Source organism: Elephas maximus, chromosome 15, assembly GCF_024166365.1.
Source record: "Elephas maximus indicus isolate mEleMax1 chromosome 15, mEleMax1 primary haplotype, whole genome shotgun sequence".
Classification (NCBI taxonomy): domain Eukaryota; kingdom Metazoa; phylum Chordata; class Mammalia; order Proboscidea; family Elephantidae; genus Elephas; species Elephas maximus.
The window spans coordinates 30,207,928-30,233,446 of NC_064833.1; the positions used below are offsets into that span (position 1 = coordinate 30,207,928).

Consider the following 25,519-nt stretch of genomic DNA (forward strand, 5'->3'; position numbering starts at 1 on the left):
TAATTTGATTCTTGTGTATTCCATCTGGTGAGGTCCATGTGTATAAAAAAAATAGCTGCCGTTTATGTTGATGAAAAAAAGGTATCTACAAAGAAGAAGTGGTTGGTCTTGCAAAATTCTATCATGCGATCTCCAGCATCATTTTTATCACTGAGGACATAGTTTCCAGCTACCAATCCTTCTCTTTGTTTCCAACTTTCACATTCCAATCATCAGTAATTACCACCGCATCCCGATTGCATGTTTGATCAGTTTCAGACTTGGAGAAGTTGGTAAAAATCTTTGATTTCTTCATCTTTGGGTTTAGTGGTTGATGCATAAGTTTGAATAATAGTTGTATTAACTGGTCTTCCTTGTAGGCGCATGAAAATGTTGTACTTCAGGATAGATCTTGAAATGTCCTTTTTGACGAAGAATGCAACACCTTCCTCTTCTAGTTGTCATTCCCAGAATAGTAGACCATATGATTTTCCAATTCAAAATGACCATTACCATTCCATTTCAGCTCACTAATGCCTAGGATATCAATGTCTATGTGTTCCATTTCATTTTTGACAATTTCCAATTTTCATAGATTCATACTTCACACATTCCATGGTCAGATTATTAAAGGATATTTACAGCTGTTTCTTCCCCTTTTCAGTCATGCCACATCAATGAATGAAGGTCCTAAATGCATCACTCCATCCATGTCATTAAGATATATTCTACCTTGAGGAGACAACTCTTCCCTAGACGTCTTTTGAGTGCTTTCCAATCTGAGGGGTTCATCTTCCAGAACTATATTAGACAATATTCTGCTGCCACCATAAGGTTTTCAATGACTAATTATTTTCAGAAGTAGTGCACTGGGTCCTTCTTCCTTGTCTGTCTTAGTCTGGAAGCTTAGCGGAAACCTGTCCACCGTGGGTGACCCTGCTGGTATTTGAGTACCGTAGCATAGCTTTCAGCATCCCAGCAACACACATGTCCCCACAGTCTGGCAAACCGACAGACACATGGGGGAAAATGACATGTTAGGGACAGAACTATTCTCCCCAAAAAGTTATGTTGATGCCCTGACCCCCAATACTTGTGAAGGTGACCTCATCTGGAAATAGAATCTTTGTAGATTTTATCAGTTAACATGCAGTCATAATGGAGTAGGGCAAATCCTAATCCCACCTATGGTTGTCGTATAAAAGAAAAGACACAGAATGACACACAGAGGGAATAAACCATGTGAAGATGTGTCTACCTACTAAGGAACACCAAGAAATGCCTGAAATTGAAAGGGACAAGGAAGGACCATCCTCTAGAGCAGGCACAGAGCTGATATCCTCAGTTCAGACTCCTAGCCTCTAGAATGCTTGGACAAATAATTTTGGTCGTTTAAATCTACCCATTTTATATCTTATTATGGTGTCCCTAGGAAACCAAGACAAGGCAGCACCAAAACAGTACTTCAGTTCAAGCATATTGCTTATTAATGTGGGAGAAAATGTGGCTTAATTTTCAACCAGATTTGGTTCAAATTCAGGCTCTATGAACTGGAGAAATAATTCAACTGTCCTAAAAATTAGGTTTTTGTTTGTTTAGATTATTTATTTTTGCAGCAGGAGTATATATATATATTGATTACTATTTTGGTGATTAAATGAAATAACCCATGTAAAGTACAGAGTCCTTTGCACACATTGGATTCCACATAAATAGTGTATTGATTCCTTTCCACCACTTCATTAGTATGTACGCAGGGTTATACTAGAAAAACACAAAAGGTCAGAAAACACCCTGGAGACCAATTTAATAACACAGGTATGAAACGACAAGGACCTAGACTGAGATGGTACCAACAGGAATGTAAAGTCACTGGAGAAATACTCTACTTATTTTCAGAAAAAATGTATGGAAGTCTGTGATTAAAAACAGAATTGTTGCAAGCTGTTTATGATTTAACCCATTGTAATACTTCGTCTTCAAGTGTCAAAATAGATGCGGATGCAAAGATTTTCCTTGCAATCATTGTCTCTCCTTTACTTTGTATTCAAATTACATTGATTAACCATGAAAAACATTTTAGGTAGGTCCAGTTTTGATCCTATCTTCTAGCAGTCTGTGACCCACAACTGCCTCCATTTCATCTCCATTTGCAGTTTTCAAGCTGAGAGTCATCCTAGAGAAGACAATCAGTTTAGAGTCTCTTTACCCTCCTGAGGAAACCCAAGCTTAGTCATGTAGCTAGCAAATATTTGTTGAATTATAAGCATAAAAAAAAAAAAAAAACACTGCTATCAAGTCAATTCTGACTCATAGTGACCCTATAGGACAGAGTAGAACTGCTGCATAGAATTTCCAAGGAGCACCTGGCGGAGTCGAACTGCCAACCTCTTGGTTAGCAGCCCTAGCACTTAACCACTACGCCACCAGGAAACCCATGCTTAGTCATGTAGCTAGCAAATATTTATTGAATTATAAGCATAGTGAGAAGTAATTACTCAATTATGAAAAAAGGAGATATAGTCAGTCTCCTCCCTCATGTAATTTAAAGTCTAGAGGGGGACAAAGACAATAAACAAGAGACATTAAATGAATACTAATAAATTATGAAGCAAATTATGATTACATGTACCACAGAACAGAGTTTTATGACTAGAATATAACAGGGTGGGAGAGGGAGACTGTGAGGAGCTCAGAGGAGCTGTTTATGCCGATAGTTAAAATTGAGAATTGAGACGTAAAGTTGAAGTAGAAGTTGTCAGAGAAGAAAATCTCATACTCTGTAGCGAGTGAAAGAAAATTAGTTTATTAAGGAATAATATTCAAGCTGGGCCAACCTAAAAAACCAAACCCAGTGCTGTTGAGTCAGAACGGCGTAGCGGTTAAGTGCTACGGCTGCTAACCGAAGTGTCGGCAGTTGGAATCCACCAGGCACTCCTTGGAAACTCTATGAGGCAGTTCTACTCTGTCCTATAGGGTCACTATGAGTCAATCTGGGCAGCACTAAGTAAAAATACAAAACTCTCCCCAGTTCAAGAGAAGAAACTCATGGAAAATCAAATGAATTGGCTTCGAGTCAATCCAGGTTCTATAAACACAGAGAACAAAGGGAAGCTAGGGGGTTCATGATTGATTATATAGATAAGATCAGCCTCATCTTGAAGTCCTTTCAAATATAAAGGTCAGCCAGGAGGGAGTGAGTTACTTACCTAGGTGAGTGGCACCAGCAGGTTTGGTTATACATGATTGTAGTCATGAACACATTTTTCCTGGGAAAAATTGTTTACATCTTCACACAGTCTTCCCATGAACAAATGGTTTACGTTCTGACCTTTTGCTTCCTGGAAATGCATTTGGGCTCCGTCGTTCTTACCTCTGACATGAGTGTCTCCAGTTTGAAACTATTCTGTTTATAAAGTCAAAAGAACCAATGAAATCACTTAGGCATAAATTGTAGACCTGAATTTATAAAATTTATCAAATTAGAGTTGCTCATTTTGAAGTGAATTGGGGAGATAAGGACTTTATACCTCATAACCTCAAAGTAATACCTTGGTTTCTAGATAAATGGAACAGAATAAGACTTTTGCTCACAGTAAGGTCTCTACATAGTGCAAATGATTTGTACTGGACTACAAATCTAAAAGGGTAGTGGTTCGAACCCACCCAGTGGTATAACAAAAAAAAAGGTCAGGCCATCTGCTTATGTTAAAATGAAAACGCATGGAGCAAGTCTACTCCAACACGTGGGCTCACCAAGAGTGGGAATTGACTCGAAAGCAAGGAGTTTTATGTTTTGTTTTGTTTAGCTCACAGCACCCATTTGATTTTAATAAACTAACATAATTTCTCTGAACATCAGATTCCTAATTAACCATAATTAATCCCTTGATCTTTTAGCCCCTGTGCCTGAGTTATCTAGGTCATTCTCAGCATATCCTACAGATGATAATAGTCATGGATTGCTCATTGATAAAATTGTGCTTCTTCATTAAAATAACTAAATTTATGATTAGCAAGAAGACTAAACACAACTTTCCAGTCAATCAAAAGGGATTTGATGCACATGTGAGCATCTGTGTATTTCTTTATCTTCTGCATTGACGTCTATACTACATTAAGGTCAGATAAAACGATCCTCCCTAACACACGGTCTCACAGAAAATTCTCCCTGTAGGGCTGTCTCTGTCTGTCCCTCCCTTTTCTTTCACCTCTTTAGCATCTCTCACAATTACCTTTTACTTTATAATTATAAGTATATCCCTTTTAAGGCCTAAGCTCAGAAAAATAATTTTCAATATTCCTAATGTTACTCTTAACTAAACTTTTTCTTAAAAATCCAGGTTATCTTTTTCTGCCCTGAGCTGCTTTCCCAGCAAGTCTTTTGTCTTCTGAAGTGGTAACGCTCTGTGTAGGGCAGAGTTTTACTTGCAAATTAACATCTCTGCACAGCAAGTGTCCTTATAAGCAGGTTAAAGTACTGGAAGGAAGATGTTTGACGTGATAAATAACAATTTACAGCAGGAAACTGAAACAATTTTTTCTTGGTGTATTACTCTCCTTCTACATTTTTCCAAAAAGATTGTGTCTTCTTCATGTCCTTAGGAACCTCTAAGTTTGTTAACCAGTTAACCACTTACAAATGATTTTTTGTTAGATGATAATAACTCAGTGGCTTGATTCTTTTCTCAAGTTTTTGCTCAGGTTTCCTCCTCTATCTGAAATGCTCATATATCCAAAATCATCCTTCAGATCTAGAAAAATCTTACTCATTCTTTAAAATTCATCCCACAATGCAGTGAGGAAGATAGGCATTGAACAAATAAACGAGCGTTAATATGTAATTCCAAATTATGATCATACCAAGGAGGAGTAAAACAAGGCCTTATGAAGTGCATAGCAAGAGGACTAGAATGAAGGTAAGAAGTCAGGAATAAAAAGCTAAACATTGCTACCATGGAAAGAATAGTTTGCCATATTAGGAATGAGTTATTTTTCCTCAACGCTGAGTATTTAAAGAAAAAATCAAAACTTGATAAATTCTACCATTGCTTTATATTCTTAGCAATAAAAAAAAAAACTTGCACACATAGCTGCTCTGAAACTGATTAAACACTCTTGCCTGTTTTTTATAGCTTATCAACTAAGAGTGTGCCAACCTCCACCACCTGTACCAAATGCTGAAATTTTGACAGAAGATGATGAATTTGAAATAGGTAAAGCCTGTTAAATCACTTTCAAAGGAAACATACTGTTAACAGAAGTATGTATTTAATAGGAAACAAAAATAAAGAATAGTAGCAGCCTGCCTTTAGATTCCATTCCCCTGGGTTGATTGAGATTCTTTTAGAATTCTTAACAATGTACAGCAGTAAAAGCAGGAAAGGGAAATATGAGGCAAGTAGAATGGATTCTGTATTTGCACGATATACAACTAATTAAAACAGTGTGGGAATTTGAACCAAGTTGTGCATTCTGCTGGTTTTTCCCAAATTAACTTTTTACTGCCTTCTGACATTACAGTTCTACCTCGTGTTCTTCTTTGAATTTAGGTCTAAGCCTCAATGATATGTATGAGTAAATGATATATAGAGTATTAGAAAATATGCTTTATTTCCATATCCTGTAAAATGGTTGGTTGATTTTACTCAATTCAATACTAAACAAATTTCTTATAAAACTAGGATAGAAATTCAATCCAGACAATGTCTCCTAGTTTGAAAATGAGGTAATAAAGGAAGAAATTTTAATGTTGCCATAAAACTATCATTGTTTCTGTTGTTGTATTTATTGTCACTGTTATTATTATATTAATTTTGCTTAAGAACTGTAAAGAAAATGACAACTATGAATGTAAATCTAATCTTAATATAAAGGCAATAAATTCAAATCTTCTCATTGCTTCATGGCAACCCTGCATAGAGCAAATGGTTAAGTGCTCAAATACTAGCCCAAAAGTGTGAACCCGCTCCGAAGCACCTCCGAAGACAGGCCTGGCCATCTGCTTCTGAAAGGTCACAGCCTTGAAAACTCTGTGGAGCAGCTCTACTCTGCACACGTGAAGTCACCATGAGTTGGAATTGACTCCATGGCAACTAATTACAACAGGAAATACCTGTGTATTTTAATCATTATTTTACATGCATCATCCAAATTATGTTCATACTGCTATGGCTAATATCCAGCAGATATGTTGCCCTGCAGGCAGGCCAACTGGTCATTCACTCTTGGCTTAAGTTCTGAGCTCAGTGCCTGTGAAGTACTAGTTGCTCAATATTTTGATTATAATCCCTGTTTATATCTAATAGAGCTTTTTACACTGATTGAAAATGACTGAAAGAGAAAACATTCTGTTGTTACAATTGAAATGTCTATTCACTTTTACCATGTTCTGCTGCTTACTTACTTTCTGCCACTCCCTTTTTTTATTTTTCCTAATAGGTGATATTATTAGGTATCAGTGTCTCCCGGGATTTACTTTGGTTGGTAATGCAATTCTGACTTGCAGATTAGGAGAACGCCTCCAGATGGATGGGGCACCTCCAGTTTGTCAAGGTACTGATACTTATGATTATCTGTTATTTTAAATATTTTTTGTTTAACTCAAAACTGGTAAATTTCAGACCAAATTTAATTCATATAAATATTAAATATTTAACTGGCAGAAATATCAATAGTAAAGATCCCTAGTAAGCACTCGGCTGCTAACTGAAATGTCGGTGATTCAAAACATCCAGCGGCTGTGTGGGGCGAAAACACCTGGCCGTCTGCTCCCATAAAGATAACAGCCTAGGAAACTGTATGGGTCAGTTCTACTCCGTACTATGGGGTTGCTATGAGTCAGCAGTGGCTTGATGGCACACAAAAACAACAACATTAATAGTTATACAACTCATAAGGAGTCCTGGTGGTGCAGTGGTTAAAGCACTTGGCTGCTAACGAAAAGGTCTCTGGTTCCAACCCACCAGCCACACTGTGGGAGAAAGATGCGGCAGTCTTCTTCTGTAAACATTTACAGCCTTGGGAATCCTATGGGGCAGTTATACTCTGTCCTATAGGGTCACTATGAATTGGAATTGACTCCTTGTCAATGGGTTGGGTTTTTATACAATTCACAGGAGCCCTAGCTGCACAATGGTTAAGCACTGGGCTGCTAACTGAAAAGTTGGCAGTTTGGACCCACCAGGGGCTCTGTGGGAGAAAAGACCTGGCGAACTGCTCCCATAAAAATTCCAGCCTAGGAAACCCTATTGGACAGTTCTGCTCTTTCCTATGGAGTTGCTCTGAGTCAGAATTGACTTGACGGCATGGAAAAACATACAACGCATATTTTTCATTCCATTATTTCTCAGATTCAACTTTAAATGTCCTTGTTTCTTCCCAGGTTTAATTTGTCAAGTTTAGCCTTAAGTCAGTTCTACCTATCTTTTATCTAAGGCGTGGGAAAGGGGGTGGAAAAGAAATCACTTTAAATAAAGACTCCAATGTTGACTACCTTTACTTGGAAACAGTTTCTGTTTTAACTACTAGATTTATTCAACCTTTTCAGCACCTGATAATTATGAGGATCTGAGGATGAAAACAACAACAAAAAAAATAAGTAAAATAACAAGTAACAAATGGTTCTTGCTGGGAAGAGATCACACAAGAAGTAATATGACAGCCCCATAGGAAGCAGCAATACAGTATGTGGAAAATAGGCCAGTAGCCTATGGGGTTACATCATTTTTAACTGTTTGTAAGGCAGAGAAAGCTTGATGGAGGAGTAGCTCCCTGAATCATGAATCCCAAATGACAAGTGACACTTGCCCTGTAGAACAGGACTAGAGAGAGGATGACTCAAGTTGTAGGTGGACATGCAAAGACAGAGACGTGAAAGCCAGTGGGGAACAGACTGCAAGGAATTCACAAGAGCAAGACCATGATGTATTTGAATGATGTATAAGAGTGGTGATGTTTAGGAATCATTTATTATTCATCTGTGTATTCCCTAGGTCTCAGAACAGTGCTCGACACATAGTACTTGACCATAAATATTTTAATTTGAATAAAATTGAATTGGATTTGATTATCTGCCCCAGATTTTCTTGGATTACCTCTTTTATTAGCAATTCTTTTTGAGAATTTAGGAATCTGTTTCCTGTGTTATATCTTAACTGCCATAAGAGCCTAAAACAAAAATTGTTTATTGTTCCAAATGTGCTATAAATAGCAATTAAGTTTTATTTTCTACTTAACTGGAATCTTATAAGATAGAAGGATTTTCACAAGAGACTTTTACAGAAGCAAAGAGAAAGGAAGGTTTGGAGGTATAAGCCAGTTTTAATGTGTGAATTTCTCTTGATCTTAATGACTGATTTTAGAACACATTGAAGTTTTTGGGTATTCATAAGTCTATTACTTATACTCTTTATATTTAGATGCCATTTAAGGAGCCCTAGTGGCTCAACGGTTTAAGCACTAGGCTGCTGACTGAAAGGTTCAAATCCACCAGCGGCTTTGTGGGAGAAAGACGTGGCAGTCTTCTTCAGTAAAGATTACAGCCTAGAAACCCTATGGGACAGTTCTACTCTGTCTTATAGGGTCACTATGAGTCAGAATTGACTCGAGGGCAGTAGGTTTGGGTTTATGTAGCCCTGCTGGCACAATGGTTAAGTGCTAGGCTACTAGCTGAAAGATTGATCATTTGAACCAAACCAGCTGCTTCTAGCAATCTGCTCCCTTAAAGATTGTTGTTGTTGTTATTAGGTGCAGTTGAGTTGATTCCGACTTATAGTGACCCCATGTACAACAGAAAGAAACCTTGCACAGTCCTGCACCATCCTCACAATCGTTATGCTTAAGCCTATTCTTGCAGTCATGTGTCAGTCCATCTCATTGAGTGTCTTCCCCTTTTTCACTGACACTCTACCAAGCATGATGTCCTTCTCCAGGGACTGATACCTCCTGATAATATATTCAATGTACGTAAGACATAGCCTAGCCATACTTGCTTCTAAGGAGCATTCTGATTGTACTTCTTCCAAGACAGATTTGTTCGTTCTTTTGGCAGTCAGTGGTATATTCAATATTCTTTGCCAACACTGCTATTCAAAGGTGTCAATTTTTCTTCAATCTTCCTTAGAGATTACAGCCTAGAAAACCCTATGGGGCAGTTCTACTCTGTCACATGATGTTTACATGAGTCCACAACAAAACAACTAATACTATTTATTCAACTTCCTCCTTTGGACAAAGCTATTCTTTAGCCATTTAGGATTCATATTCAGGTATTCGAGATATATGAATAGAGAAGGTAGGTCTCAGGCTTTTGAAAGATTATATGTGGGAAAATGACTTAAGTATACACAGAAAAGTGTAAATATGCAAGCACATAACAGGGCTTCTTTCTTGACCTCAATATATAAACTACATTGTGAGCACTTGGAGGGCAAGACTTCTTGTCTTTCTATCCAGATTGCAATTCAATAAATGTTTGTTACATTAAAATAAGCAAAACAATCTAGATAAGCTAGATACTTTGCAATCCCTCATTCCACAGACTTTCTCTATTTTCCTTCCATAATCATAGTCTCCTGTAGGTTAGTAACTGCATCTCTTCTTATTCTGTCTACTGTGGAGAATTAAAAAAAAAAAAAAAAGACACTAATTTTTGTCTCATAATAACACTACCTAAAAGTTAATAAATCATTCCTCAGAATGAACCTACACAGAGTTATTATATTAATTACTTGACCAGGCATTTAAAACAAATGATGAATTTTCATTTTTTTTTATTAACTTTTATTAAGCTTCAAGTGAACGTTTATAAATCCAATCAGTCTGTCACATATAAGTTTACATACATCTTACTCCATACTCCCACTTGCTCTCCCCCTATTGAGTCAGCCCTTTCAGTCTCTCCTTTCATGACAATTTTGCCAGCTTCCCTCTCTATCCTCCCATCCCCCCTCCAGACAAGAGTTGCCAACACAGTCTCAAGTGTCCACCTGATATAATTAGCTCACTCTTCATCAGCATCTCTCTCCCCCGCGCTGACCAGTCCCTTTCATGTCTGATGAGTTGTCTTCGGGGATGGTTCCTGTCCTGTGCCAACAGAAGGTCTGGGGACCATGGCTGCCGGGAGAATTTTCATTTTTGTGTGAGTTAATTCATGGGCTTGCAAAAACAATTATTCATTTGGAATTGCTAAAAGTAGTCTACATTGTTTTTAGTCTATTTTAAATTGTTTGATTTTTCTCACTTTTTCGAAAAAGGGGTATCAATTCTGTTTTTCTTCCCTGGATCTTCTTTAAAATTTTATATCCCACTAAAAGTATGTAAAACAAACAAACCCTTTGCCATTGAATGAATTCCAACTCTCGGTGACCCCATGTGTTAAACAGAGTAGAACTGCTCCATAAGGACTTTTTGTCTGTAATCTTTATGGAAGCAGATTGCCAGGCTTTTCTTCCATAGTGCTACTGGTAGGTTTAAACCACCACCCTTTAAGTTAGTAGTGAAGCACAAACATTTGTGCCACTCAGAACCCTTAAAATATGTAAAGCAATTCCAAATATGGTGCTCTTCAAAGAGCCTAGTATAAATGCAAAATAATGGATGCTTACATTTGGTAGTTAAAAACATGGGTTCTGGCTAAATCTTTGAGACACTGGGTGAGCTTCAGTTTCCTCATATGTGTAGTGGGGATAAAAATAGTATTTATTCCTTAGGATTGTTTTGACAAGTAGGTGAAATCCTGCACAAAATGTGCTTAACAATAACTGACATATAATGATATTAACTCTTATTCTTGATGATTTTAAGCATCATTCTACATGCTAGATAGTATGAGAATAGATTCATTTTTTTTGTGAATTTACAATAAAACATTTTGGATCAGATCAGTTTTTCAATGTCAAAATAAATTTTACATATTTCATATATAACTTTGTATGCCAAGTTAAAAAAAAAGTTATGGGCCACCAAATGGCTTTAAGTGACTAGTTCAGTAACTAGTCACTTTGCTTAGTTGAATATTCCAGAAATATTAAATACCTGGCAACACACTAAATAACTTACTTCAACTTGTCATATGGTGTGTTGCCCACACAGTTTGCCTTAAAGGCTGTCTCCAGACAAGTACTGGAATGAGAATCCCACTCAATGGTACCAACCAGTCCATGGGTGTTATATCCATTTATCCCAGTTAAGTCATACACATGAGACATGTACACAATGTTGGCAATTGTGAAAGCTGTTTTAATTACTCACAGGTAATAGACAGTGTACAATAGGAAAAATTCCATTATGAGTGGTCCTCCTGTCTCAAAAGCTGTCTGGGCAGGATGGCAAATTTCTACATATGCCCCCTCTCTTTACACCATGGATGAAGGACCCTGAGGATCTTCCCCCGCCCTGTTTTTTATTCATGGGTTGTATACTTCACTGCACAGAGTACAGTGCAAGTCTTCCCACTTGACTACCTGAAGAGGGGGTAGTCAGACATGGGGGCACCAGACCCGAGTTGTTAGCCAGAAATTGTATCTCTTCAGCCCAGCTACTTATTTAGACAAACCATTAGGCTTTAGAGGGGGAGGTGCAACGGTTTGTTCCAAAGCCCAAAGATGTTAGCATGGGGTAGGGAACAGGAAGTAGTTATAGCTTTCTGTGCCATCCCAAGGAATACCTTTTCTCAGATGGCTACATACTTCTTTCATTTCAATCTGTCATAGCCAGATGTTATGGATTGAATTGTATCCCCCCACGAATGTGTGTCAACTTGGCTAGGTCATGATTCCCAGTATTCAGTGGTTGTCCATCATCTTGTGATCTTATGTGATTATCCTCTGTGTTGTAAGTCCTAATCTCTATGATGTTAATGAGGCAGGACTCAATCTATAGGATTAGGTTCTATCTTGAATCAATCTCTCTTGAGATTTAAAAGAGGGAGCTGAGCAGAGAGGAGAGGGACCTCATACCACTGAGAGACAGGTGACAGGAGCAGAGCATGTCCTTTAGACCTGGGGGTCCCTGGGCTGAGAAGCTCCTATACCAGGGGAAGATTAATGACAAGGACCTTCCCTAGAACCAACAGAAAGAGAGCATCTTCCCCTGGAACTGGTACCCTTAATGCAGTCTTCTAGCCTCCTAGATTGTGAAGAATAAATTTCTGTTCTTTAAAGCCATCTACTTGTGGTATTTCTGTTATAGCAGCACTAGATAACTAAGACACCACACATTAACTGATACTTATCTTTGACTCAAATTTTTCTTTCCATTTATAATCTTCAAGTTTATATCTTTAAAACTTTTTTTTTATTTTATGAAAAGCAAAGGTAAGGCTTCTCATTTTAGACCTAAAATGATCTTACAACATTTACTCAATTATTTTTAGAAATCTCAAAATCAAATCCAAGAAATAATCATATTTAAACAATATTAACTGAAGAAAAATCAAAAACAAACAAAAAAACTGTTCTTAGATTTAGACTCACTATATTTATCACTCTGATACTTGCTTTTGAAAGTCAAGTAGCTAAAGCAAAAGGAAGAAATGATGAAGTAAAAGCTGAACAGAAGATTTCAAACGGCAGCTTGAGAAGACAAGGTGAAGTATTATAATGACATATGCAAATATGTGGAGTTAGAAATCCAAAAGGGAAGAACACATTTGGCATTTCTGAAGCTGAAAGAACTGATGAAAAATTCAGGCTTCGAATTTCAATATTGAAGAATTCTAAGGGCAAAATACTGAACGATTCAGGAAGCATCAAAAGAAGATGGAAGAATACACAGAGTTACTGTACCAAAAAGGACTGGTCGATTTTCAGCCATTTCAGGAGGTGGCATATGATCAAGAACTGATGGTACAGAGGGAGGAAATCCATCCTGCGCTGAAGTCATTGGTGAAAAACAAGGCTCCAAGAATTGACGGAATACCAGTTGAGATGTTTCAGCAATTGAATGCAGCACTGGAAGTGCTCACTCATCTATGCCAAGAAGTATGGAAGACAGCTACCTGGTCAAACCACTGAAAGAAATCCATATTTATGCCTATTCCAAAGAAAGGTGATCCAACAGAATGTTGAAGTTATCAAACAACATCCTTAATGTAACATGCAACTAAAATTTTGCTGAAGATCATTCAAAAGCGGTTGCAGTAGTATATTGACAGGGAACTGCCAGAAATTCAAGCTGAATTTCAGGAGTTGTAATGAAGGAGATCATTGCTAGTGTCAGATGGATCCCAGCTGAAAGCAGAAAATACCAGAAAGATGTTTACCTCTGTTTTATTGACTATATGCTAAGGCATTCAACTGTGTGGATCATAACAAATTATGGTTATCATTGCAAAGAATGGGAATTCCAGAGCACTTAATTGTGATCATGAGGAACCTGTACAGAGATCAAGAAGCAGTTGTTCAAACAGAACAAGGGGATACCGATTGGTTTAAAATCAGGAAAGGTGTGTGTCAGTGTTGTATCCTTTCACCAGACTTATTCAATCTGTATACTGAGCAAATAATTCAAGAAGCTGGACAATATGAAGAAGAAAGGGCATCAGGATTGGAGGAAGAGTCATTAATAACCTGCATTATCCAGATGAACAGGACTTGAAGCACGTACTGATGAATATCAAAGACTACGGTATGGATTACACCTCAACCTAAAGAAAACAAAAATCCTCAAAACTAGACCAATAAGCAACATCATGACAAATGAAGAAAATATTGAAAATGCAAAGGATTTCATTTTACTTGGTTCCCCAATCAATGCCCATGGAAGCACCAATCAAGAAATCAAATGACATATTTCATTGGACAAATCTGCTGCAAAAACCATCCATAAACTGTCGAAAAACAAAGATGTTACTTAGGAGCTAGGGTGTGCCTGACCTACGCCATGGTATTTTTAATTGCCTCACATGCGTGTGAAAGTTGGACAATGAATAAGGAAGACTGAAGAAGAATTGACACCTTTGAATTATGGTGTTGGCAAAGAATATTGAATATACCATAGGCTGCTAGAAAAACGAATAAACCTGCCTTGGAAGAAGTACAGACAGAATGCTCCTTTGAAGCAAGTATGGTGAAACGTCTCACATACTTTGGACATGTTATCAGGAGGGGCCAGTCCCTGGAGAAGGACATCAGGCTTGGTATAGTACAGGGTCAGTGAAAAATAGGAAGACCCTTAATGAGATGGATTAACACACTGGCTGCAGCAATGAGCTCAAGCATAACAGCGATTGTGAGGATAAGATAGGACCAGCCAGTGTTTCATTCTGTTGTGCGTGGTGTTGCTATGAGTTGAAACTGTTCAGGACACCTAACAAGAACAACATATTCATCACTATATTCTATAGTCAGCTTTCAAATATATGTAGATTGGTTATGGATGTTTATCTTTTTGACTTTTTAAAGTTCTTTCTTTTTAAGTTATTGACATAATTAAAGAACATTCTTAAGTTTCCATATTTTTCTATTTTATTTTCTGTAACGAAAAGGTCAGCAGTTTGAATCCAACAGCTGCTCCTTGGAAACCCTATTGGGTAGTTCTACTCTATCCTATGGCGTTGCTCTGTGTTGGAAATGACTGGACAGCAGTGGGTTTGATTTTATGCTATTTGGAGACTTTAAATCTCAAAATACTTGATTGTCTTTGAACTCTAGAAATTATGACCGTATAAATTCTTCATCTGTTCATCTGTATTCCAGCAGCTATATTTGGTGTTTCTAACGCTAACTCAATCAAAAAGGACAAAGAAATATTCCTAAGGTGGTGTTAAAATTATTTTAAGGTATAGTGCTATGTATCTCTAAGACAGAATTTTGCCGATAGTAAAGGAATTAGAAAATGGCATGGGGATATATTTCCAACTCATCAGAGACCCCCTGGTGTCTGAATATCCCCAGTAAGAACATTCAAAAAAGGCCAAGACCATGTTTAAGAACTCTTTAGCATTGACATTCATATGGCATCTTGCTCTAGTCACTTCTACCTTTCTGACATATGGAAAAGTATTTCTTACATAGAACTTCATCTTGTTTGCTACATATTGGTTTAATTCTATATCATCTTCCAATTCCAATCTTCCTCCCACTGAAAAGGACTTTAAATTCTTGATGAAGGCTGAAATGGCATTTTTTGAGTAATGAGAGTTTGATCATCTTGGTCACATTTTCATCGCAAATCCAAATTTAAAAGATGTTTGTAATGTTTTATTTAATGCATATTGCTATGCAATGCCAAAAATTAAATTCATTATACTTAGGAGGCTGTTAAGTCAAAATTATGTTGTTTTGCCAATATATGGCAATTTTCCTATATTTGTGTGTGTGTGTATAGGTATTGCTATGAAATAAGAAGAGCTTATTCTTTGGCTTCACTTATGGCCTGGAAATAGCATGAAAAAAAATGAAAGGTAACTGGTGGTCCAGAATTGTGCTGAATTCTCATGATTTAAGCACATAACTGAAATCAGAAATGGGTTTCCCTGAAATGGATACTCTGAGAGAGGGTAGTTTTCTCTCTGGCCCCATGCACCAGCCAGAGCCAAATGCTTGAGGAAAGTGAATAAAAAAGACAAGAAGGAAAAGAACAGGGTGAAGAGAGGGAATAGAAAGGAGAGAACATTAAGGAATGAGGAAAGGCAGAGAAAGAATGTGAAGAAATGGAAGGAATTAAATGCCTTATTTTTTATTTATCTATTTATTTATTTTTCAGAAGGTTAATACATATTCCACGTAATAAAAAAAAGAGATGTAATAAAAAAAAAAGACTTACTATAAATTTTTAGGTCATCTCTCCATTTATTTGAACTGCAGGCTTAATACAAGTTGTCTTTTCTAACACATGATTCAAGGCATCTTTTCCAGTTATTGCACATAAAAAGTAGAGTACTCACTATTTAAAATGCAGTCACAAAGGTGGTGAAGACTACCATTATTTAATGATACCTTTCTTTCACAGTGCTTTGTCCTGCCAATGAATTACGGCTAGATTCAACAGGAGTCATATTGAGCCCTGGCTATCCTGACAGTTACCCAAATCTTCAAATGTGTGCATGGAGCATTTCAGTGGAAAAGGGATATAACATCAGCATGTTTGTAGAATTCTTCCAGACAGAAAAGGAATTTGATGTTCTTCAGGTGTATGATGGTAACCATGGGTTATATTTACTGGATATTCATAAGTTCAGTCCAGATGCTCTAATATGTATATGGACCTTCAATATGAACAACTAATTTTGTGATTTTATTTTATCTTTTAAATATTTTTGGAAATATCAACATCAAATTTACCTACATGCTGTATGAAAATTGTGGTTAGCTTGGTTATTATTTTGCATATTGTAGATAATTTTAGCTATGGAATTAAAATGTTTAAGACAAACATTAAAGAGCCCTGGCGATGCTGTGGTTAAACACTGAGCTGCTAACCGAAAGGTTGGTTGTTGAAACCCAATAGTTGCTCTGCTGGAGAAAGTTGTGGCAGTCAGCATCCATAAAGGTTACAACCTTGGAAACCTGCTGAGGCAGTTCTGCTCTGTCCTATAGGGTCATTATGAGTCAGAATTGACTTAATGACAATGGGTTAAGGCAAACATTTTATATTATATCTCAAGGTAACGTGAAGGAGATTGGCTGTCAAACCAATGCTATCTAGCGTTTAATATAACTTAAGAGATATAAAACATTAAAGATAAACGAGAATAATAGTTATTCATGTATATCTAAATTGTATTATCTTCTTTCTGAAGGACCAAATATTCAAAGTCCAGTACTTATATCTCTCAGTGGAGATTATTCATCTGCTTTTAATATAACAAGCAATGGTCATGAAGTATTTCTTCAATGGTCAGCAGATCATGGCAACAACAAAAAAGGCTTCCGGATAAGATATATAGGTATGTAACATTTATAACTTTAGTACAGAACTCATCTACCTGAGTCCTTATGTCATTGTGATTAAAGACCATAGACTATTCTATTAGATGTAAATTCAAATCTCAGCCCTCTGTTGATGTTTCTTGGACAAATTATGTAACGTCTCCATGCCTCAGTTTCTCCATTGTAATAATAATAGTTCTAAACCCATCATATGATTTTTGAAATGATTAAAAACACTTAATACTTATGCCTCAGATAATAAGTTACTTTTTAAATTTAAACTCTGAAATTGTTTTTTAAATCATTTTTCCCATAGATTGTTTACTTTGAACTCTCAGAAAATGTGAATAATGTTGCTCAACTCTGTGTTATCTGAACTGTTTAATGACCCCTTTAAAGACGAGGAGGCTAGTGGCATAGTGGTTAAGAAATTGGCTGCTAACCAAAAGGTCAACATCTTGAATCCACCGGCCGATTCTTGGAAACTCTATGGGGCAATTCTACTCTGTTCGATAGGGTGCTATGAGTCGAAATCCACTTGACAGCAGCAGATTTGGTTTTCTTTTTTAAATGACACTTTCTTAAATAAAATATCAAAAATAAGTTTTTGATTTTTTTAACAAAAGTTAATGCTAAAAATTTGTTTCAGTTACCCATCAGTATGATACTGTTTAATATTTAAATGTCTTAAATATAAAAAATTAAAATAGATAAATATCTTAAATATAAAAGAATAATGAACACATAATTTTAAAACTTTTGGTTTTGAAAAAATATTTATTTTGCCACTACTGCTTTTATTGAATGATAGTTAGAAATATGTAGGCTAAAAATTCTTTTTAATGTCAAGATGAAATAGCCCTTTCTTTTTGCCTTTCTGTTTATAACATCTACTGATACTCAGCCAATAAATTTTCTTGCTGGGCAAGCGTACCTAAGTAGTTCTCCATTATGAGAAGGTTGTATTCCCTTTCTTTATTGCCATCCTAAATCACGTAGGAGGCCATGGGTGTGTGCTCTGTAACAATGCTTCAGAGCCAATCAGCTATCTCTTTCTATACAGTGTTCAGATCACACCACCCAAGCCTGGGGTCATTGATAATCAGTTCTAGTGAAAATTACTTTTCTAAATGTTTTATAAACAACTCTAATAAAACAATTTTAAGTATAGATTTAAATAAATTTCCACCTACAGTTCTAAAAAAAATACTCACCGAAATTTTACCATTTATAAAAATCTGCAAATAGATGTATAATTACGTTGACTTTAAAACTATGAGAGATGATCATTTGATTTTAAAGCATTAATTAATAATTTATATTTTACATTTTAGAAGTAATGTGTACTTGGTGTCATGTGTACGTAGTAATATGTACACGAGTTTTGGCCTACACTAGATGTCTATTAAGTTAAAAATTATTTTTATTATGTACTCAAAGGAGAAATGTTTAGAAAAGTGAAATGAATACCTCAGATGTATTTGAATTTGTTTCTATCATGTGAATAATGTAAACGCGTGTCTTTTTATTAAAGTTGTGCCCAAAGAGTGCATTTAAGATATAGCACATTAAAATGTATTTTTAATTATTATAATAACCTAAAAATAATTCAGATTAAATAATTGTAAGCATTAGATTGACTATATATTATATAAAAAAAAAATTATAGAACAACCCTTATTTATATTCATGACCTGAAAAAAAGCCATTGCCATTGAGTCAATTCTGACTCATAGCGACCCTATAAAACAAAGCAGAATCACCCCGTAGAGTTTCCAAGGAAAGCCTGGTGGATTCAAACTGCTGAACTTTTGGTTAGCAGCCACAACTCTTAACCGCTACGCTGCCACGGTTTCCATATTCATGACAGTTATATATAAATATAATAAAAACACAACTTTTAACCCTCAAGAACAGCTTGACATATTGAATACATTTTTTTTTTTCGTTTAGATATGACAGGTTAGTGGTCTCGGGGAACATCTGTTTTAATTGGCATAACATAGTTTATAAGGAAAATGTTCTATATTCTACTTTGGTGAGTAGCATCTGGAGTCTAAAGCTTGTGAGTGGCCATTTAAGATACTCTACTGCTCTCACCCCATCTGGAGCAAGGGAGAATGAACAAAACCAAGGACACAAGGGAAAGATTAGTCCAAATGACTAATGGACCACAAGTGCTACAGCCTCCACTAGACTGAATCCAGCACAACTAGATGGTACCCAGCTACCACCACCAACAGCTCTGACAGGGACCACAATAGAAGGTCCCAGACAGAGTTGGAGAAAAATGTAGAACAAAATTCTAACTCACACACATACATACATAAAAACAGTTTTATTGCTCTGACAGAGACTGGTGAAACCCTGAGAGTATGCTCCTGGATACGCTTATAGCTCAGTAATGAAGTCACTCCTGAGGTTCACCCTTCAGCCAAAGATTAGACAGGCCCATAAAATGAAACAAGACTAAAGGGACAAACCAGCCCAGGGACAAGAACGAGAAGGCAGTGGGGGACAAGAAAAGCTGGTAATAGGGAACCCAAGGTTGAGAAAAGGAGAATGTTGACAAGTCGTGGAGCTGGCAGTCAGTGTCACAAAACAACAATATGTGTACTAATTATTTAATGAAAAGCTAGTTTGTTCTTGTAAACCTTGATCTAAAGTACAATAAATTAAAAAATAAATAAATAAAGTTTTGCATTCTCTAAAGGGAAAGTTTTTCTAATGGGACTTATGGATCTCACCTCAGTGTTTTCCCACATCCCTACCAACCATAAGACTTCCCCAACTACCTCGAACAGTCATTGTCATCAGCACTTGGAGTTTGGAATACAATGAAATCAATGTCACATTCTGGAAATAAAATTCTTTCATAATCAGGAAAAAAGAAAAAGAAATGACAGGTTATGTATGACATATTTATTCCAACTCCAATCTATTTACTATTTATCCCCCAAATCTCATTTTTCTCAAATGAATACATTAACTTTCAAAGGGTAAATGGAATCTGCCAGGCTGAATAATCTCAAAAATACATGAACAAGCAGTACTCAGGTTACCGAACAAGATCCATTCCTAAGTCTGTCTTAAAGTCTAGTTTGTACGTAGGTTGGAACAGGCACATAAAGTTCTTATTTAGCCTCAGTCAAATTCTTCTCTTAGTATAAAACCCCTTGCTGTCTAGTCAGTTCCAATTCACAGCAACCCTATAGTATATATTCTACCTTTCTATATGGAGCCCTGGTGGTATAGTGCTTAAGAGCTTGGCTGCTAACCAAAAGGTTGGCAGTTTGAATCTACCAGTCACTCTTTGGAGGCCTTATGGGGCAGTTCTACTCTGTCCTACAGAGTCACTATGGGTCAGAATCAATTCCACGGCAACAGTTTTTTTTTTTTTTTTTTTATGCATATAAAAAACTTAAGAAACTCTTCCAAATAAACTAAAACATCTTAAAAATAACAATACGGTACATAATAATAATAATACAGTAATAATAAAAGTACATATGGTACTGTACTTAAGACAAAGAATCTGTGTGTGTGTATATATGTGTGCAAGTATGTAAAAAAAAATTAAAGAGTTCTTAAAACAGTTCAGAGGGACTGTTAAAGCCACACAATGTTTTCATGAGCATCACAAAGTAGTGTGTGCATTTGTTATTACAAACCATTGCATTTAAAGCAAATTTTTAATACAGTAGACTTTATTGCGGGCTGCTTTTAAGCACCAGTTGTCCCTAAGTTGGACGTTTTTAACCTGGGAACTTCATTTATCTGAAAAAGCCATTTGATGTTATCTTTTGACATTTCAGACTTCAGGAACTGAAAAAAGTTTTTATATCCATATGTAAGCATCCTTGACAGAATGGAAACTCTCTAAAATGCTGTGAAAGAGAATTATACAATGTGGGTGCCTATTTTAGAGATCAACCAAAATAAAATGCATGACCTAACATGATATAGTTGTCTGGATATAACTTCAAAGTGACATGTAAACAACATACTCTAAAATATTGCTATCAAGGCTGTGGCATTTAAGCCCTTCAAATGACAGAAAATGCAAAATCCAAAGAAATATTTGTAGAGTTTTTGAACCTCTGGGGTGTTAGGAAAATAAGATATGTTTCACTTAAGAACATTTTAGATCAAAATAAAAATTAGAAGAAAGCCTAGAGGTTAGTTATGTCATCTAAGAGTCATAAAAAAAAAAAAAAAAGTCATACAAGTAGATTATTTTCAAAAAAGAGTAGAAGCCAATGTAGAATTCATATGAGCTAGCATTCATATAGATGACAGTTGACTCACTGGTAAGTCCCCAGTATTCACTCTAGGTTTTTATAGTTTTGGATATTAAGGACTTTCTGTTAATAAACATTGATTTTTTTTTTTTTTCTTTTGGAAAGCTTTCTACTGTAGTACACCAGAATCTCCACCTCATGGTTACATTATCAGTCAGACAGGTGGGCAGCTTAATAGTGTGGTCCGTTGGGCCTGTGATCGAGGATTCCGACTTGTTGGGAAAAGCAGTGCTGTGTGCAGAAAGTCTCCCTATGGATACCATGCATGGGATGCGCCAGTTCCTGCCTGTCAAGGTGAAGTATATTATCAACAATGGAGAACTACACTTATAAAAGACTAACCAATTTAATTCTGTCCTAGAGGAAGTACATCCAGAATGCTCCTTAGAAGAAAGGATGGCAAGACTTTGTCTTTCTTACTTTAAACATGTTATCAGGAGGGACCAATAGCTGGAGAAGAACATCATGCTTAGTAAAGTAGAGGGTCAGTGAAAAGAGGAAAACCCTCAATGAGATGGACTGACACAGTGCCTGCAACAGTGGGCTAAAACATACCTACTATCATGAGGATGGCACAGGACCAAGCAGCATTTTGTTCTGTTATGCATCGTCTCCACGAATTGGATCTGACTTGACAGCACCTAACAACAGCAGCAACTTTGTCATTTATATCACTAACGTTCCCCAAACTATAAATATTCAAAAGCGTATATGGGCTTTTTTCATGAAAATCATGTTTAAGAACACAGAATGATAAATTTCAGGGAAGCAGACATTATTATGATTCTTCATTTGCTGTCACGCAATTTATGTGCTTTTATTCTTTTCTCATATAAGTTTTTTCATTAAGAAAATTAGTTTTTTAGTTGATTTATTCTATCCAGCATGTGGAAGTGCATAGAACAACTTTGAACCTTCATATTAAAAAATGCAGAATGCTCTCAGTTCATAAACAATAGGTGTTAACTCTCAGCTACATATTGGAGACAATTTATATAAAACAAATAAAATGCAAAGTAGGTCAATTAAAATTTAAAATTAAACAGCAACAACTTAAAATTAGCAAAGGACTAGATATTACTAGCCATAAGAAATTAGTTTATTTTACCTATTGGATAGTAATTTCTAATCAGGAAAATAAACCACTAAGAGGTATGTGAAAATAAATGTGTGATGGAAGAACGGCGGCTCCTTGTTGTGGTGCTGTAGGACACATCGATCCTTTATTAGGCTTCTGGGAAGCATCATAACCTTGGTGGGTTACCAACATGGAAGGAGCTGACCTCATGCAGAATGGATACATTGTAACTAGCAAAACATCGGATTTCCTCTGCCCAGTGAATAGCAGCAGCTCTTACCATTTGTTATCATTAAGTAATTTCCCAGAACTGATTTGGGAAAGAATCTCTGTTGTCATAATTTTAGAAATCATGATAAATAAAAATATATAAACTAATCTTTAAATCATATATATTTTAAATAAACATTATAATGCTCCGAAATTTCAAAATGTGCATTCCCGTTATGGGAGGATTGGTTTTCATAAATAAATAAACTTTAAGAAACCTTAGTAAAAAATAAATAACTGTTAGTAATAATGAAAAATATCTTGAACTTTCTGAAACTCTGAAATTGCTTTGTAGGGTCAGTGCTATAACTTTATTCATTTTTTAGGTGTATAACATTTCACTTGGAGTCATTTTTCATTATTCTTGATTTTAAATTGTTTTACAATTAGAATATGCAAATTGAGATGCAGTTAGAAGAAATTTGTCAAAGTAGAAAGATAAAAAATATATAGTTCAAGAAGCCCTTTCCAAAAGTTGATCTTTAACTAACAATTGTCAGAGATGAATTAATTTGTAAGATTGTTGGATGTGATCTATGTGTTTTTAACATAGCTAATTAAAATGAAGTGGGTTAAATGTAATAGGGAAGAACTGTTAACTTATTGTAAACTTGTTCCAAATTCGTTTCACATTCTTTATTAATTTTTATGCTTATTGTCTCTTAGGTCACCTTATACGTCCTCACATATATTTATTTGAGCTATGGTTACACTTTGTGAGCCCAGTTAAAAGTAAAAATTTAGTCATATCTTTATTTGGTATTAGGTGATTTTTTTTTTTTTTTTTTTTTGTCTACACATCAACCGATTGATTTGTCCCTGTTGAAAACTGAACTGCTCTCATCCCAACATACACTTTAGTATTTGTTTAGTGTATGTAGAAACAGTCGCTTTGTATTCCCTGCCTCACTTTTAATGTGTGCTTTCTTGAGAGTTTTTTAGCGATGTCTCTGACAACAACTCCGATTATGACTCTTCTGAACTCAGCTTGTTTTCTAGCTGGAAATTTCATTCGTAAGCTATCCACAGGCACCATTTTGTCCTATCATTTTACTATGTCTTTTTTTTTTCCAGTTCTAAAATATAACTATTTTATACTACACACACACACGTATGTGTATATATATATATATATATATATATATACATACATATAGAACCTATACTATTTACGGAGCTCTGGTGCTTCAGTGGAAACCCTAACCAGTGGGTCGGCAGTTCAAATCCACCAGGCACTCCTTGTAAACTCTATGGGGCAGTTCTACTCTGTCCTATAGGGTTACTGTGAATTGGAATAGACTCAACGGCAACAGGTTTTTTGGTTTTTGGTGGTTCAGTCCCTATGAGTTGGAATCAACGGCAACAGGTTTCTTTTTTTTTTTTTGGTGGTTCAGTGGTGAGGAATTTGGCTGCTAACCAAAACGTCAGCAGTTCAAATCCACCAGCTGCTCCTTGGAAACCAAATGGAACATTTCCACTCTGTCTTATAGGGTTGCTTTGAGTTGAAATCAACTTGAAGGCAACAGGTTTGTTTGTTTTGGTATACTATTTAAAAAAGACCTGGTGGCATAAAGGTTAAATGGTCAGTTACTAACCAAAAGGTGAGTGGTTCAAACCCATTAGCTGCTCCAAGGTAGAAAAGACCTGGTAATCTACTCCCATAAAGATTACAGCCTAGGAAACCCTATGGGCAATTCTACTCTGTCATATAAAGTTGCTATGAGTTGGAACTCAGTGGCACACAATCACAATAGCAACAATACTATTTAAACTATATGTCTTATTTACTTTGGCGTATATATATATATATAGATATACAGCCTGTATTGTCCCAGTAATGTATAGTTATTTATTTTTTTTTAAAGAAGTAAATATAGTCTTTGGTAGGAATAGGGTATGGAGATGTTTCATTATAAGGGAGAATTCCCAGAAGTCCCTATTGGAAAAATAAATATTACTTAAGCAGATGTTCGGGAACCATTTACTTTGGCAACAATATTTCAGAGGTTCTATAATTAAATAGCAAGGATAATAAGATAATTATATGAGATTGCTTATATAATTTATTAATTTAGTGTTACTGCTTTTTGTTCATGATTTTCAGGTTACCAAATCACAAAAGATCAAATGATTCGGTCACAGGGGTCCTAGTCATCTAATGCTGCCATAACAGAAATACCACAAGTGGATGGCTTTAACCGAGAGAAATTTATTTTCTCACAGTCTAGTAGGTTACAAGTCCAAATTCCAGGCATCGGCTCCAGGTGAAGGCTTTCTCTGTCAGCTCTGGAGGAAGGTTTCTGGTCGAGAACCTTCTCAGGCCCAGGGACCACATGTCCAAAGGACTTGATCTGCCCCTGGTGCTGCTTTCTTCGTGGTCTGAGGTCCTCAACTCTCTGCTTGCCTCTCTTTCCTTTTTATCTCTTGAGAGATAAAAGGTGGTACAAGCCACACCCCAGGGAAACTCCCTTTACTCTGGGTCAGGGACGTGACCTGGGTAAAGGTGCTGTTACAATCCCATCCTAATCCCTTTAACGTAAAATCACAATCACAAAATAAAGGACAACCACACAATGCTGGAAATCATGGCCCAGCCAAATTGATACACACATTCTTGGAGAGACATAATTCAATCCATGACATAGGGATTCTGCCATTCAGTTTTGAATTTCATGTAAATTTCACTAAGGTTTTCACTTTATAGTCAATTGACATGGATTAATGAAAATTAAATACCAAAGTGATTGTTTTTATAAGTGGAAACAACTCTGAGTTAGTTGAAATGGATGATGGGTGAATATAGCACAGAGTTTCAAAGCAAACTCAAGTCTTTTTTGTTCTTTATTACTTTTAATATGAAAACAATAAGATTACAAGTCTAGAATTCCTTATAAGTAACCTTTAAGACTGTATATATTTTAGAAGTTACAGTTCTTCAGGTTTTATAAAGGTAATATGGTGCATATTCCAGATATTACATAATAACTTTATCTGGGTTTGGGACAGCACCTTTATTC

The 25,519-nt window shown here is 36.1% G+C and overlaps 1 protein-coding gene across 3 annotated transcripts in view; it reads left to right on the plus strand.

The window, feature by feature from the left end:
- Positions 1–25,519, plus strand: part of CSMD3 (CUB and Sushi multiple domains 3) — a 1,374,620-nt gene that overhangs the window by 1,266,130 nt on the left and 82,971 nt on the right. For all 3 annotated transcript variants that reach the window (XM_049854130.1, XM_049854131.1, XM_049854132.1), the window contains 5 exons: positions 5,115–5,195; positions 6,421–6,534; positions 15,934–16,122; positions 16,724–16,870; positions 21,260–21,448. In XM_049854130.1, coding sequence (XP_049710087.1) covers positions 5,115–5,195; positions 6,421–6,534; positions 15,934–16,122; positions 16,724–16,870; positions 21,260–21,448 — 720 coding nt within the window. The remainder of the gene's footprint in view (positions 1–5,114; positions 5,196–6,420; positions 6,535–15,933; positions 16,123–16,723; positions 16,871–21,259; positions 21,449–25,519) is intronic.